A 17,595-nucleotide genomic window follows, 5' to 3' on the forward strand; every position below is an offset into this window, starting at 1 on the left:
AAGTGAGAGACCTTCCTCCACCTCCTCCTTCCAAGAAGGAGAATGATGACTGGGATATTCTAGATGGTCCTTCCGTGCCCTAATTCGATATCGTTGATGATCACATGGAGCCTATGGATCCTTTAGATCCTCCTCCAAGTGATACTTCTACTAGGAAGATACCACTTTGGCTCTACGATACTTTATAGAATGCTGAAACAAATATTCCCATTCATAGATCATTTAGAGAAGGAAGCAACCATGCAGTGTTACACAGGCAATAATTTCTGCAGACATAAACGATCCCTCTAGTCCTATGGGAGGATCTAGCAACAAAGTAGACAAATATATGAAAACTTTCATAGTTTATATCAGAAAATACAAAGGAAGATAGATGACCTACCTTCCTCTAATGCTAACACTCATTGATGTCATTCTCGATCTTCTTCCTTCCAAGTTCAATCCTCTCTATGTCATTGTGGATGAAGACCTACAAGGAAGATCAAACAGATATGGCAAAAGCATACATATCATAATTCATTCTAAAATAAACTATGTGACACATCAGGGATTATCACACTAAATGACTAATGATTTACACACTTATGGAAAGCAAACACATAATGTATTATTAATAGAAAGTAAGGGAAGCATACAACCACTTAAGCGTTGATTTTGGAAACCTCCTTTGGATAAATTTCCAAGTCCTAGCCAAGACCTTCAAGCACTCCTTTCTCCTTAGAAAAATGGGAAACATTTAGGCATAGTTTGAGCATTCGAAGGCAACCAAACAATAACCAACCAACAACTAACCAGAATTAGATGGTAGGGGTTTTATTTAGGGAAGGAAAGGGAGTTGAGGATCCATAAAAGGAGGGAGAGGTTCCATAGCTCAAGGGAAAGATCCATGAATGTAGGATCAAGGACCAAGAATGGGAAATCTCACTCTAATCCTTATTCACCTATAACCAACTCAATGTTATCGAGGCTTCTAGTAAGAGAAGCTTCTCCTCCACTTTAGGAAAAACTACTTGAAGAGGTTCAACGTTGGTTTTCCTTATAAAATACGTACTGGAAGAGCTAGGTCAGCATAGTGCAACAAGTTACCAACATGGGCCACTAGTAGTGCAAAACGCATCGATCCTGAAAACTAGGTTTTTAACAAGTTTTCTCAGAAACTCTTTCAGGGTATTTTTTATTCTTTTCTTCAGGGATGCTTCTCTATATGTTTCATGGTGATTACACTAACATATTTCGTCATTTTGACGCTTTAGGATATGGGATTGGAAGTATGAAAAAATATTGTGTAACAGATGCCCCTTAAAGCATGAAGGCAGAACATGGAGTGATGGGTGAAATGCTTTACAAGTCAAGGTAAGGACCCAGAGAAACGATCCCCAGTGGAGTCGCCATTTTGTTTTGCAGACAATCCTTTCTGCGAATAGAAATGATCCCTCTAGTCCTATGGGAAGATCTAGCAACAAAGTAGACAAATATATGCAAACTTTCCTAGTTTATATGAGAAAATACAAAGGAAGATAGATGTCCTACCTTACTTTGATGCTAACACCTGTTGATGTCGTTCTCAATCTTCTCGCTTCCAAGTTCAATCCTCTCTATGTCGTTGTGGATGAATACCTGCAAGGAAGATCAAACAGAGATGACCAAAGCATACATAGCACAATTCATTCTAACATAAACTATGTGACAAATCAAGGTGTATCACACTAAATGAGTAATGATTTACGCACTTATGGAAAGCAAACACATAATGTACTATTAATAGAAAGTAAGGGAACCATACAACCACTTAATCTTTGATGTTGGAAGCCTCCTTTGGATGAGTTCCCAAGTCCTAGCAAAGACCTTCAACCACCCCTTTCTTCTTAGCAAAATGGGCAACTTTTAGGCATAGTTTCAACATTGGAAGGCAACCAAACAATAACCAACCAACAAATAACCAAAAGTATATGGTAGGGCTTGATTTATAGGGAAGGAGAGGGAGGTGAGAATACATAAAAGGAGGGAGAGGTTCCACAACTCAAGGGAAAGATCCATGAAAGTAGGATTAACGACCAAGAATGGATATCTCGCCTTAATCCATATTCACTTGTAACTAGCTCGTCGTTCTCAAGGCTTCTAGTAAGAGAAGCTTCTCCTCCACTTTAGGAAAAACTGCCTGAAGAGGTTTAACACGAGTTTTCCTTATAAAATCCGTGTTTGTAGTGCCAGGTAAGCATAGTGCAACAAGTTACTAGCACGGGCCACTAGTAGTGCAAAACACACTGATCTTGAAAACTAGGTTTTTGACAAGTTTTCTCAAAATCTCTTTCAGGGAATTTTTTCTTCCTTTCTTCAGGGATGCTTATGTCTATCTTTTATGGTGAATACACTGACCACTTTTTTCATTTTGACACTTTAGGATACAGGATGGGAAGTCTGACAAAATATTGTGTAACATGCAGGTATCAGGGATATGTTACAGCCATGAGCACTATGATTCAAGCCAAACCATCGTCATTCAAAGAAGATATAAAAGAACAAGTTTGGAAGGATGCTATGGCCGAGGAATATGAATCAATTGTGAAAAATTATGGATGGGATGTTGTAACAAGACTGAATGGGAAGTCTGTCGTGACTTCAAAGTGGCTATTCAAGATCAAACATGGGATTGATGGCAGCATTGAGAAATAAAAAGTAAGGTTCGTAGCTCGAGGATTCTCTCAGAAAGAGGTTTGTGATGACATATTTTCTCCTATAGCTTGATATACAACCATCCGTTCGATAGTTTCCCTTGCTGCTAGTCAAGGATGGACTCTTCATTAGATGGATGTAAAGACTGCATTCCTTCATGGCATGTTACAGGAAGAAGTATATGTTGAACAACCATAGGGATTTGAAATGGAAGATCGAAGGACACATGTTTGCAGGTTGAACAAGGCCTTGTATGGTTTGAAGCAAGCTCCTCGAGCTTGGTATGCACACAGTGATAGTTATTCAATGAAGTTTGGATTCACGAGAAGGAATGTCGATCCCAACCTCTATTTCAAGGTAGTCCAAGGTATGCCATTGATTTTGGTTTTATATGTTGACAATATATTCTTGATAGGTAGTGAGCCTCTGATGATCAAGTGTAAGAGGGAGCTAGCCTCTAAATTTAAGATGAAGGACCTTGGTCCATGCACTACTTTCTAGGTCCTGAGGTGTGGCAAAGGCCCGGTGAGATTTTCCTTTCACAAGGAAAATACATTGTGAAGCTACTGGAAATATTTGGAATGACTGAATGAAAATCCATGGCTACACAGATGGAAATGAACTTCAAGAAGTTATGTGGAGAAATCGCAGGACCCGATTTGGCAAATCCATCTGAATATAGACAAATGATTGGGGCTCTGATGTTCCTTGTGAAAACTCGTCCAAACATATGCTGTGCAATAAACACATTGAGTCAATTCATGACCGAGACCCTCCATGCACATTGGATCACTGCCAAACACGTGTTGAGATATTTGAATGGGAAACTCACACTTGGTCTGAGATATTCTACTGCAGATGTTTAACTTCATGGATACACTGATGTTGACTGTGCAGGAAATGTTATCAACAAAAAGAGTACATCTGGATGTTGCTTTAGCCTTAGATCTGCCATGATATCCTGGATGAGCAGGAAACAAGAGTCCGTAGCACTGAGCACTGCCAAAGCAGAATACATTGCCACTAGCATGACTAACTGTGAAGTAGTTTGGTTGAGGAAGCTATTTGGAGAGCTATTTGAGAAGTCCTAGACACTAGAGTGATATATCGTGACAACAAGAGTGGGATCTGTTTGGTAGAGAATCCTGTATTTCATGACAAGTCCAAGCACATTGAAAATCAATATCACTTTATTCCAGATATGGTGCAAAAAGGAGCTATTAGACTCCATCACATTTCGATAGATGAGCAGATTGTAGATATTCTCACCAAGGAATTAACGAAAGGAAAGTTCTTAGTCTTCAAAGAGTAGTTTTAATGGATGGATGTGGCCCCTTCGAATAAGGGGCATCACTGATCGAGGACATTGAGCCAACTCTTCCCACCCTGTTTGAGCTCCCACGGTGAGGAATTGAGATAGAGGGCTCCTCGGGTTGAGGGATCTCTGGACAATAGGGTACTCCCCTAATTGTTACCGATAGTGTTGGAGATGTTTTTCCCTATCTTCACAGGGTTGGAAATGTTGCTCCCGTATATGGTCTATGCACATTATACCCCAGTTGGCATCATACCCTCAAGCAAGGCTTGTTGGGAATATCTCTCCTCGTTTGGCCAATGGGTTGAGAGTGTACTTAGGGTGTACAACCTAAGTCGATTATGATGTAGATATTCTACCACATGAATATTGAGGGTCATTGATGGGGAAGACCGATAGGCAATAGGATGGGGTTGATACTTGTTCCCCTTTTGAGATTTCGGGTTGAGAATGAGCTCCTCGATTAGATTATGGAGTCGAAGATGTGCTCCCCTATATGATTAAGTTATCTTATCGCTTGGTATGGGTGGAAGTTTTTGCTCCCCGATTCTTATTCTTTTAGATCCGAGAAAGTTTTAGTAGATAGAGTTGAGCAGATACAAGATACAATGAAAGCATGACGACAACATGACAAGATGATGTGATGATCAACAAACATATATTGGTAGGTGGAATTCTTCCTAGTTGAGAGGGAGTGTTAATTTTTGCAACTAGGGTCAAATTCCACCTTGGACAACTCAGATGACTAAGATGATGATTTCATTAAATTCCTCTTTTCGAGAGGACCAAAATCGACCTAAAGATCACCCCATTTGGACAAGCGGAAGTTGATTTTTGAATTATTTTATTCATTCATGTATAATGGAATGGGTCGGCCCTAAGCACATGTGAAATTGGTTAGGTCAGCCTCAACCCCAAGTGGACCCTCATGAAAGCCTATAAATAGAAGCAGACTCAAGCTCATTTCTACACATTGATCAAGCCATCTTCTACTCTTCTCTTTTGTCTTGGTTCGCATAGGTTTGACGGAAGAAGTTTGCACAAGGGTTTGAAATCACAGGGGGTGAAGTTCGCATGGATCTACGATTTTTGTCTCTTAGATGCAGGCACATAATTGATCTTTTTTGTCGTTGGATGCACACACATAGTGGTTAAGGGATCATCCAGGAAGTCTTGAATGCTCGCACAAATGCTTGGGGGGAGTGTCCTAGGTTTTGAGGCAAATCAGACAATATTAGTCCTTGAACGCTTGTACAGAGTAGTCAAGGGAGCGTCTAGGCAGTCTTGGATGCATGCACAATAAATGGAAGAGAGAGTCTGGGGGTTTGGGACGAATCTAAGTGAGTTTGACCCTGGACGCACGCAGACAATCTTCCAGAGAGCAGTTGGGCAAACACAGATGCCCTCACACAGTGGCTGAGGGAGCATCTAGGTTTTGATCTAGGGTTTGACAATTGACTTTAGTTGTCTGATTGATCAAGGGTTTCTCTCTACTGTTCATTACATCTACAATATGTTTATGTAAATCTCTGCTGCAAATTTATGTATTGGGATCATTGTACTCTCTGATGAAAACTTCTTTTTTTTAACGATTTAATAACGAAGAAGATTTGAAAGGGAATTCCCCCTTGTGGGGTTTTTCCCTGGTCTTGGACCAATTTGTTGTCTCTTATGATTGTGTTGTTTTCTTGTTTGTCATTGCATATATTGTTCTATGTTCAATTACAGTTTATGATTGGTTACATTGTTAATAATTGGATGCATTGTTAATGAAGAAGTAAATTGGGCTAAAGTAATTGATACAACATAGAACAATCTGAAAAATTAACATTAGGATTGTCTTTCCTTTATTAGACTCCACTTGTTGTCTCTTCATCAAAAGATGGCATGTTTATCTCATAGATAATGACACTCAACGATAACTTCAAATACATCTAATGGTAATACAACACATGTCAACTCGTCTATAGATCCGTTTGAAATACAAAATATGAACTTACATGCATGAATAACTTACAACTTCCAACCCTTCCAAAACCATCCCAAAGTATAAGGCTTTAGCATATGTTGCCATCTTCAATCCCAATTGTTTTACCAATGTTTAGGAATCAAGTTATCCTCACTATTATAAGCAAATATAATTGTTATCATTGCCTTCTTGATTTGCATCTTTTCATCAAACAACCTTTCCTCTACCATATCTAACAGTCATTGCTCAAAAATAAAAATCAACTTTCTTACTTCAATGGGGTCTTTCTCCTCATCAATCCCACCTTTTTCAACATTAGTAGTCTTTAATTGGGTCATGAAAAAAAGTTTGTCATTAACATTCGATGCTTCTTCTATTAGGCTTTGCCTTCTATCTTTCGTACTTCCAAGATTTTTTTCTAGTCCATCCCTAAGGGCTAAGTTTGAGATGAAATTCCCAACAATGTCCTTGTCATGACCATCCTTCCTAAAATGTTCACAAAGCAAGTTCTTCATTTGCATGGCATTGGAAACTTTATTATTTCTTTTCTATTTTTGTTTTTCTTCCTAAGTGTTTCTCCCTTGTGGTATGGAAGAGCTTGTTCCATTAGTCAAATTTTTGCCATGTTTACTTCTAATATATAGGGCATTCTTAAATGCCTCATTAAGGGCCTTGAACTAAAAGAAGACCACTTCCTTCCTAATGTGCGTGAACAATAATCTATTGTACTTTGTCATAACTTTCCTATTAAACTGGTAAATACCCAATTGGATAGACATCCTTGTAAACTCGATTGTATATTCTCAAGCTCCTTATCCTTGTCACTCTCTAAGATGATGTCATTTTAACTCCTATTCTTCTCGATATCATATAGAGTAGAATTCATTCTTAACAAGTGTCTGGAACCCCTCATAGTTTGCAACTTGTTTCTTCTTGCTAAATATTCTTCCTTGACTACACAGACTTCCCCAGCATACTAGTGCATATCCTTGCATTTTACTCAAGATTTATGTGTTTCTAAACCATAGCAACTAAAAAACTTCTAGCTATCTCAAAGAATTACTTAGTTATTTAGGGTCTTTCTAGCCATTGTAAGGATTTATCTCCACTTTATTATCAACTCTAAAAGGGCTTCTAGATGTTTGACCATCATTTTTCCACTGAAGAGTCTTCTCAAAGATTGGAACTCTTTGGTTTCTCTTTTTCTCCACTAGGAATTTCCTCTCCTCTAGATTTAATATTGTCAAGCATTAGTTGAACCAAATCTTCTTGAATTTCTACAATAACTTCTACATACATCTCCAATTTCTTGAATCTACATATTTTCATCAGTAAACTCTTGGTCTACTACCATTGTAGTTCAACTAAGGGCATGGCTATAGGTAATTCTAGGTAATAATTTTTCTTCAACTTTTGAATATCCAAATATGATTTTCACCATACACTCCTATGGATAGAAAACACTTTTCTCTTATACCAACGTATCTATTGAGAAAGTCAAAATCACCCAATGTATCTACTCCACATATTCCACTAATTTCAAATTGATTATGTCTAATGGATACTACAACTTAGGAGGAAGAAGGAAGGGAAGGGATTTTATAGGCTTGATTAATCAATAAGCATCTAAAGTAATAAGAAAGAGACAATTGATCTCATAAACATTCATCACACAATACACATATATTTTTAGGGAGAACAATCACGGGGAATACCATTTATTGTGAAATATCAAAGAATGCTAACCATTAAGTATTTATAATTTAAATTCCACAATCCCTAGCACTCATAGTAATAAATATTAGGCATGCCCTTTATCCAAGGAACTTCCGTTTTCTCTTTAAAATGTAACAACTCTCTAAGTTGGTTTTGATCCTTAAAAAAATTCCATAGTCAAATTGTCCAATCTCTTACTGTCTCATCTAACCCCTCTGTTCTTATAGTTTTCCTTCTTATGAGCTATGTCCAAGAGTTGGTTAGATTGATCCAACGATGATTGTGTCCCTTCATTTATTCAACTGGTCCAACTTCCCTTTGGTAACCAACACCAACTATTCATTTGAACTATTTTGGTTGTCAAATGCTACATGTACATCTCTTCCTCATTAGCATATACCTATCTGAATTTACACTACTTACAAGGTGCCCACCAATTTTTCAATCCATATGCGCATTGATTTTTAGCATAACTCCTAACATGGCCGTAAATATGTGTAGGCTATTCAATCCAATCTAGTCAATATGTTAGTTGATTTCAACATCAATATTGTTTTAGTTGGTTCTTATTTATTTGTCAATGGACATGGTTTAATCGACTTTCTTATCAATCCTACCTCTAGTCTTTTAGATTTCTTAATCTCATTAGTCAACCACAACCCCATAGGAATTTAAATTTACTGTCACTGACATTTATGAAGGGGTTATATGGACTAAAAATCATATTCTTGGATAAATTGAAAGTCAAAATTGAAAGAAGAAAATCAGATCTCACATTTCACATCAAATGTCACATTGTGAAGCTTATCTCAAATTTCGGGGTTCCACGCTGACCTTACATCCTTCTCTCACCTTTCCTGTGATCTTATATTTATTTTATCAATTGGTTTTGTCTTTTCTTTCTTCTTGAATTTTTGTCCTAATGATGGATCTTGTTGCCGGATTTGAAATGTCGACTTCCAAAATGTCGTTTATGGAGAAAATTTCAAAAACTCTCATATTCAACCACAACCCCACAAGAATTTAAAAACTACATCATTGGCCTTTACGGAGGGACTAAAATCATATTATTGGAGAAATTGAAAGTCAAAGTTGAAAGAAGAAAATTAAATCTCACATTCTCATCAGATGTTGCAATCTGAAACTTATACCAAATTTTGGGGTTCCACGCTGACCTTACGTCCTTCTCCCACCTTTTGTGGCATCTTGTATTTATTTATCAACTCGTCTGGTCTTTTCTTTCTCCTTGAATTTTTGGTCCTAATGATGGATCTTGCTACTAGATTCAAAACATTGACTTCCAAAATGTCTATTGTGGAGATTGTTTTATAAACTCTCATTATTCAACCATGACCCCATAGGAAATTAAAATCTACCATCATTGACCTTTACAGAGGGTTTATCTAGACTAAACCCAAATTCTTGGAGAAATTGAAAGTCAAAATTGAAAGAAAAAAATTTCAGATCTCACATTTCTCATTAGATGCTTCAATCTAAAGCATATCCTGAATTTTGGGGTTCCATGTCAACCTTACATCCTTCTCCCACCTTTCCTGGCATCTTGTATTTATCTATCAATTGGTCTAGCCTCTATTTCTCCTTGAATTTTTTGACATGATGATGGATCCTGGTATTGGATTCAAAATGTCAACTTCCAAAATGTCTACTATATAGAAAATTTTGGAAACTTCCATTATTCAACCATAACCCCACAAGAATTTAAAATCTATCATCATTGACCTTTACGGAGGGGTTCTGTGGACTAAAATTAGATTCTTGGAGAAATTAAAAGTCAAAATTGAACGAAGAAAATCAGATATGACATTTCTCATAAGATGTCGCAATTTGAAGCTTATCCTGAATTTTGGGGTTCCATGCTAACCTTACATCTTTCTCTCACATTTCCTAGCATCTTGTATTTATTTATCAATTGATTTGGTGTATTCTTTCTCCTTGACTTTTTGTCCCGAAACTTGAAGCTAAATAATTCTACATAATTATTTGTACCCCTACATAACCCACTTTGAAGCTTTGTGTTAATTATTTCCTTATTATTATTTTCCCTCTAATCAATGCACAATGTTATGTTTTCTTTTATGCAATCAACTAGTCCATGAAGATATCCGGTGGGTTGTCACGATATAATCGATCGTGGGGCTATGACCTAGTTGTAATTGAGCCAAGAGACTCATCCTACAACCCAGTGTAATGTGTAACATTGTCCGTCCGTCATCAAAGTTGAAATTTTGGCCAAAATAAAATTTTAAAAATTCTATTTTTTCACACGTGAAAAAATTGGATCCCTCTCAACTCATGTTAAATCTGTATTTAAAATAAATCTATGCTGGTTATTTTTAAATCCATTATCAAAACTATTTCAGTCGTGAAAAAGTTATTTCTCACACAAAAAAGGTTAATATCATACCAACTCAAGACAATAGGATTGGAATTGGAGTGCCTTTAGCTTCAACAACAATTCCAATTAATCTTCCTCATGTTTAATTTAAATACCAACCGCGACACACAGATCTATTACTTAGGTGCCCACCCACCATGGAGAAAACTTCTAGTGTCGCACAAAATTATGGCGGTCTTGTTTCCACGTGGAACACACACCTCCATCTCACACTTCCTACTTCTGATACCGGGTATTTTGTTTGGTTGGAACGTTTGTTTTCCTTCTCCATTGCAGCATTTTTGACGGGTGTTGTGCCATACGAGGAGCGCAGTCTCTATAGGTCTATTCTATTCAATTCTACTGAAAGCTCTAAGACAGAAAGGGCGGCAGCAGGACCATCGGCAACGGCAATGGCAATATCAGCATATCCTTCATTGTTTCCGGTAAGTTTCCACTTCCACTTTCACTTCCATTAGTTGTTGTTGTAGCAGTTGCAATATAGTTATTCCCGAGTATCTTCAGCGGATTTTGATTCCAGAATTCCACCTGATTCCTCTTTTCTATTTCTATTTTTATTTTTCTAATTTCCACGATAGTAACTTATGGGACAGAACATTAATCCATCCAATCCATCCAGAAGGTTTTTCAATAGCTGAGCTTCGTTTTAAGGACTCATCAAAGGCACCTCCTTTTCTTTTTCGTAGGCAGATTTTCTCATAATCCTTTAATTCAATTTCCGCTGTCCATGTTATCAATCATTTCAGGTAGTTGGTTGCTTCATCATTATTGCATGGACAGCCTCCGAGCAAATTGTTCCTCCCTTTGTTCTCTGTTCTTCTTTGAAAATTGAGTTAGGCGATTGTATTGTACGAGAGACACATGTACACAGTCAATAAGGCTTCTCCATTACAGGATATGGTGAGATGTTTTATAGGCAAATTACCTATTCCCAGCTGAGTGTTGAACGTGCCCAACTCTTTAAGTAATATGCATATACTTCTATTTGTCTATTGCTTTTGATTGTCCTTGAGTCTAGTACAGTTACATCCACTGGTTCTTCCTTTATTTCCAATCTTCTTTCTTGATTGTTTCGAGGAACCCCATATGCAATAGTAGATATAGAAGGCAGGCGGAGGGGCATCTCAAACCTAGTCAAGATTATATGTATTTGATATGATTGTCTTTTTTTCATATGTAAGACGTTTGCTTTTAGCGGAATGTCACTTTTGCCTACGATCATGTTAACTACATTAAATCACTCAAATATGTGATGAAAGGTTGACATAGGAGCTCGGCGTCGTCTAACTGTTCTATGTTTTGGCTTTTTTCTGGGCATAATTTCTAATTAATTTTGCTCAAAATGTGGTAAGGATTTGTTGGAATCGCATGTTTGATAGTCTACACAATCCGACTGTCCTAGTGGTTTTTCAGGGTGCTGAATTCATTAATGCATTAACAATTACAATTTAATCAACAGAAATTTACAATCTAGTGAAGAATTGTATCGCTGAATTCCAATAAAAAAGGCCAAAATGTAGAACAATTAGATTGTGTCTAAGAGCTCTCCACTTGGAAAAATTATGTACAAAAAGAGAGATATTCAATCATGACTCAAATCAGGTACATGATTTGTATCCTCACTTTTCATGCACCAATCCTATCCTTTCAAGTTTAAATAGGTTAAGTGAATCTTCACATTTATTGATACTTGTGCTTAATTGGATATGTGTAATGTCCCTTTCCAATCCATAGCAGCAGAGAAAAGTGAAGTCATAGCCTACCATGATCCTTGTAGGTTATCAGCAAGAAAAAAGGGTGTCAACAGATTAATCAGTAGGTATTATCTTAATAATTAAATAAAAAGTGGTAAGGTCATTTTTAGAAAAATAAGTTAACTATGGTATTATTTTGCCATCCATGGTACTTTGGAGAGGGAAAAATTATAAAGAAGAGGAGAGTTGAGGAAAAGGGGCATGTGAGATTCGATTGGTGAATTGACAAGAACCTCAAGTAGCTTTGTGGGAGGGAAAACCCTCAAGTATTCCCACTTTTGGCGTTGAAATAGACACCGTAGTTGGTGGGGATTGGTTTCGGTGGCTATTGGGCCATCCTAGCAAATCAACCAAATTATCATATGTAGAAGAGGTTGAATTGGTGTTCTAAGGAGACCAAGTTCGTAGTTGAGGAGGAGATTGATCTATCTACTTATAGAGGCTGAATTTCCAGTTGCATTGGGGTCAAAGTCTTCCCTTCAGGAAAGCCAATTTGCATAATCTATACTAGCTGAATATCTTGTGCTGCAAGGCTGAGTTTCTCCTCGAGATTAGAGGTTGAATTCTTGTGTTGCAGGGCCGATTACTTACACCAAGTTGAGGGCCGAAATATCACTCTGGAGGAAGATGAAATTATCTTGCTATCAGAGGGCCGAGTTGTATTTATTGTGGGGATCGATTTGTTTTGAGGGTCGAATTGCAATTTCGTAAGAGGCTGAATTGCCAAGTTATGTGGAGCCAAAATCAACTTCACTAGAAGGGCCAAAATTTGTTGTCATCTTGAGGGCCAAATTGCATTGCTCATGTGGGTCAAATTGTTAGGGCTCAAGGGGGCCAATTGCATATATTAGGAGGGCCAAATCCATAATTCGCTATGGAGGACGAGTTGCAGAGCTAGGGAGTCCAAGCCAAGGGTTTTTTGGGAATATCCCCATCAGGTTTAATTATAAATAAAATAGTTGGAGTTTGCAGTGTTTCTCTCTACAATGGTGTTGCAATTTATTCTTGAATCTATTGGCAAATATTTAATAATAGATTTCTTGAATTTAACTTTTGGAAATTAAGTAAAATATGTAATAGGAATATTACAATATGAAATTGAAAGGCTTAATGGAGTAGATGAAGTGTACTTAGCTTAGTTACCTATATTTTTGTCTTGTAACAACAAAAAAGTGACATTGTGAATCTTCTAGCCTTCTTTTCCTCCTCAATAAGTATAACTTAGGGTTTCTCACCAAATTCTAACTCCATTGCCTCCTTAGGGATCAAACCCTAGCCCTACACTTCAAGAATGCTCCAAGAAACTCTATCATCCCTAGACAAAGAAAGATAAAGTACAAAGAAGAATCAAGATTGAGCAAGAGAGAGAGAGAAGCTCTTTTCTTACATCTCTAACCCAAGTGTAAAGAAGAATAAGAACAAGTGCATGATTGATTATGATAGTGACCATTCTTTGTCTATTTATATGAGAGGTAAGGGAGGTCTACAAAGACAAGTGGAGCTATAAAGTCATTTGGATTCTTTTTTATATAAAGTCATACAGATATGATTGTATGGATTCATACAGTTGTACAACATGTTGTACTTTCTTCATTAGATTGTACTGCTCATTTCATGGTGATTTTGTTAATTTTACAACACTCTTTTCTTGGTAGCTTCTGGAGGTTTCTTGGTATTTTTTTCAAAGGAATGACGAAGATGTGAGGTTAAGGGTAGGGAGAAATATTGGGTAAATTGATTTTGAAGGAGTAATTACCTATGTATGTGTGAAATTGATTTTATGCTTTTGTTGTTTAATGTTCAACTACTGTTGTTTAATTGGCAGGTCGTACTGTCTCCCACAGGGACTGAGAATTTCTAGGCACTTTGACTGCAGGGTGGACCGAAGACCTGACCGCAGAGTTGACCGAAGACCTGACCGCCGAGTTGACCAAAGCCCTGACCATAGAGTTGACCAAGTTTGACCACAATTTCAGGACTATTTTGGGTTGAATTTGACCACCTTATGAGGTCGAATTTGACTAGGTTTGACCAAGCTTCAAGAGGACTGTTTGACTGTTGCATTGACCATCCTTGAGTTTCTGGTTAGGGTTGAGTTTGACTGCAATTGACTGCGGATTTGATAGGGCTGTTTTGACTTTGATTTGGCAACTCAATTTTGACTTTTGTACTCTCTCTTTGCTGAACATTTGATATAATAATAAGAAGAATTGCTCAAAGCGTTTCCCCACATTAGGGTTTTTCTCAGCATCCGCCAAATCTGGTGTCCTCTCGTCTTGGCTTGTCTTCTGCATTTTATTTTATGTTATATCTACAGTTACTGTCAGTGTAATTTATGGTTAATGTGATTGCTATTGGAAAACTAAATTAAAATTGACATTGGGTTGATAAAGGAACATTGAAGTAATTGTGCTAAGCATAGAACATACCATTGTGTTGTAGCGTGTAATATTCCTAATTAGCCATGGCTAATTGGAATATTTGATTTTGTCCAGATTTTTCCTTCTCTAGTTATTTGTAAATAAAAAAGTGAGGAAGGGGGACATAACTCACTTTTAGAATAAAAAGTCACTTCCTAGTAGCACAACGTTGTGACTTAAAGGGGAGCCAAGGGGGCCAAAGGGGGACGCAGAAATGGAGCCCACATAGACACATGGAGGGACTGCGCAGGAGGGAAGACACACGTGGCAAGAGGGGAATCACGCAGGAGGAGGTGAGCCTTGGGATTGAGAGAGGCAAAGGCTATAAATGAGAGAGGAGCCCCCTCATTTTGATCATTCTGTTATGAGCATTTGTGATAGTCATTTCGACTTGGAGCACGCTGGCTGTTTAGCTAGTCTGCAGCACTGTTTAGTGCATTGAGTGTCTCCGTTCGGAGATCTCACCCTTAGCCCCGGGGGACTTCGAGTGCCTGCTCGGGCAAGGTATTCCCATTGGCATTTCAGCAGTAGTTTCATCAGCCTTTTTGCAGCAGTAGTGGCAGCGTTTTGGAGGACTGCGCAACACTAGGAGAGGGACGCAGTTCTGAAGGACTGCGCAGTACTGTGAGAGGGACGCAGTTCTGGGTTGAGGATTTGCAGGAGGTTTGGTGCTGAGAGTAGAGCAGGGGATCAGCCCTTGCATATTGGGGAGTTTTGGCAGGGGTTTCAGGCAGGTTTCTGGAGTATCTCATTCAGTGGCAGCGCAGAGCAGTGAGGAACTGCACAGAACCCCAAGGGGGTGATTTTCGGGGGTCGACCATTCCACGAGAGATTTCTGGGTTTTTCTGGGTTTCTCGAGTAGAGTCCAATTCCAGAGTTTCAGCTTTTTATGAGGAGGGGAGCAGCCCCAAAACATCGTTTGATTTCTAGCAGCAACAACAGCACAACAATTTCCCAGCAGCTTGGACGCAGATCAGAGAAGGGCCATTCCTTGCTATTCTGAGTGTATTTCTTCACTTGCCTTGTGCAAGTAGAGGTGCCATCTTCCTGATCACCTCCTGTACTCATTTTATTACTCAGTATAATAAAATGGCTTAGCATTCTCTCTGCATTTCTTGTGTATCTGCTTATGGTTTATTTGATATATATCGTATCATTTTTATTTGTATCTCTTTGAGCATTCTCGGCTATTATACCACTTGTGTGTTTTTATTATACTCTTAGACAGAGTCTGGAAAGTGCCAGGTAGCCTCCGGATCTCGTCCTCTTTTTAGAGGCGACATATCTGGTAAATGCCCTCCTAGTCCATCTCTGGTTGGAGTTTGCTTGTCTTTGGGGGTATATTCCTGATATAGGATATTACATAGCGGTTGCAACACCCTCCAAAATTTTGGCCTGTACTCGAATTTCGGAGCCTATTGTGGATCCTGTGATCGTTTGTTCCTTAGTCACTTATTGGTAAGATGACGATCTCAAGCTCCCCATCTTCGATCTTAAGAGTCGTTCACGCTTTTATCTTTATATAGTATGTGTCATCTTTGGGCACGGGGATTATAGCTTGTCATGCAAAAGGAAGTTTGTTTTGGCTTCAAGGGGAAATCTTTGTGAGAATGGGCCATTCTCATCACATAGACATGTTTTGCGCTCATTTTAGACACTCTTGCACAAGTGTCGCCTTTATCCTCCCAAAGTCTATCATCAGAGCCACACTTGTGATAAGCTGCCACAAAGGTTGTCGCATTAAGCGAAGTATGTGTTATATGTTCTGGATGGTCTATGTTGTATCACAAAGTGTTCAATGTGATCGTAGTCAAGTTCTATTATTGTTCACATCGGTTCCACTGATCCCACACTTAGCCAAATTATGGAGTTTCCCTAACAACCTATTCACATCGGTTCCACTGATCCCACACTTAGCCAAATTATGGAGTTTCCCTAACAACCTAGCCGCATCCAACGTTCCTGAACTGCACACTTCGCATCTGCAACCCTCAAGCTTTTCCCTTTCTTGCTGGAATTGTGTAATGTGTAGAAAGCCCAACCTCCCGTGGCATCAAAAATTGCCCAGTGGATTCCTCCATTGTCCTTCCCTCAGCCGGAGCCCACTATCTCCAAAAACTGCACAGTTTTGTCCTTTAGGCATTTCAGCTTCCTAGTCTGCTTTGCATCCTGAAACTGCACAGATGTGTCCTCCCAGGGCCTCATCCCGCAGTAGTCGCTGACCACTTAAAATGCGCAATTGTGTCTCTTAGTGGCCATGAAGAAGGATGACATGCTAGATGACTCTCAAGGAGCTGAGGAGAAAGATAAGGAGATCAAGGAACCCAAGGTATGATAGAAGATCAGGACTGCATGAAGACTCCATCTGATGCATAAACCTTTGGAGGGTAGGTATGGAAAACAAAGCACATCTTTTGAAACACACCTCTTAGTTTAGCAAGAAGGACCGCTTATCATTGTCATATCGTTATTTCTTCAATGACATGCATGGTTGCAAGCTCTGAAAGTCATTCCATGTGTTTACTCTAAGTGTTGTGCTCCCTTTTGCTTGTTGGATCAACTGTCGTCATTTGGCATGTTTGCTTGTTATATCATGTTTGCGAACCTTTCTGGTGACCTCGAAGGTTGGTCTTTGTGTATACAAGTTGTCCTAGCCATGTAAACACCTGTTGCACTCATACACAAAGTTTTAAGCACTATCGTACATGTGTTGTTACAGTCGTCCTAAAGTCTATCTCAAGTGTCGCACTTGTTGCTTTTAGTTCTAGATAGTCTCACAGAGGGTAATGCTTTGTCTTGTTGTTCCGGTGGTCTATGTTGTCGTGTCGTCGAAGTATGCTAAGTGTGTGATCACAATGTCAAGTTCCTCATAAGTTCACTTGCCTCCCACACTTAGCCATTTTCCTGAAAATCCTTCCGACCAGACAACTCTTCCTCACCGGACCCCGACTGAGCTGCACACTGCACAATCTTAGCCCTCAGTGATGCTGCTCTGTTGCCTAGAACTGCGCAGTGCTCAAAGACTGTCTCCCAGGACAGTTGCACTGCGCAATTCCAAAGTTGAGCAGCCTGCCTTCCTTCCCAGAATTGCATAGAAGCTTCCTCAAGCCTGACCTGAACTGCGCATTTCGCAAGATCAGTCATCAAGCCTCCTCCCTGCCTGCTGGAACTCCACAATGCGTAGAGACCGAAGCCTGCCTTACCTCCCAGAATTGCGCATAGGTGTTTCCCCAGTGTCCTCCCTCAGCCGGGATTCATTGATCCCAGAAACTGCGTAGATCTATCCTTTATGGTCCCTCTGTTGCCTAGTCTTGCCTTCCCTCAGAAAACCA

General features: G+C 38.9%; 1 protein-coding gene across 2 annotated transcripts in view; it reads left to right on the forward strand.

Moving 5' to 3' along the window:
* The first annotated feature begins 10,203 nt into the window (after positions 1–10,203).
* LOC149180310 (NAD-dependent protein deacylase SRT2-like) overlaps positions 10,204–17,595 on the forward strand; it is a 278,802-nt gene continuing 271,410 nt past the window's right edge. For both annotated transcript variants that reach the window (XM_089416014.1, XM_089416015.1), the window contains exon 1: positions 10,204–10,514. In XM_089416014.1, coding sequence (XP_089272140.1) covers positions 10,227–10,514 — 288 coding nt within the window. In that variant the 5' untranslated portion in view covers positions 10,204–10,226. The remainder of the gene's footprint in view (positions 10,515–17,595) is intronic.

The sequence above is a fragment of the Pinus tabuliformis genome, chromosome 3_2 (genome assembly GCF_031772625.1).
Source record: "Pinus tabuliformis cultivar Carrire ecotype Pingquan chromosome 3_2, CPIR1, whole genome shotgun sequence".
In the NCBI taxonomy this organism is placed as follows: Eukaryota; Viridiplantae; Streptophyta; class Pinopsida; order Pinales; family Pinaceae; genus Pinus; species Pinus tabuliformis.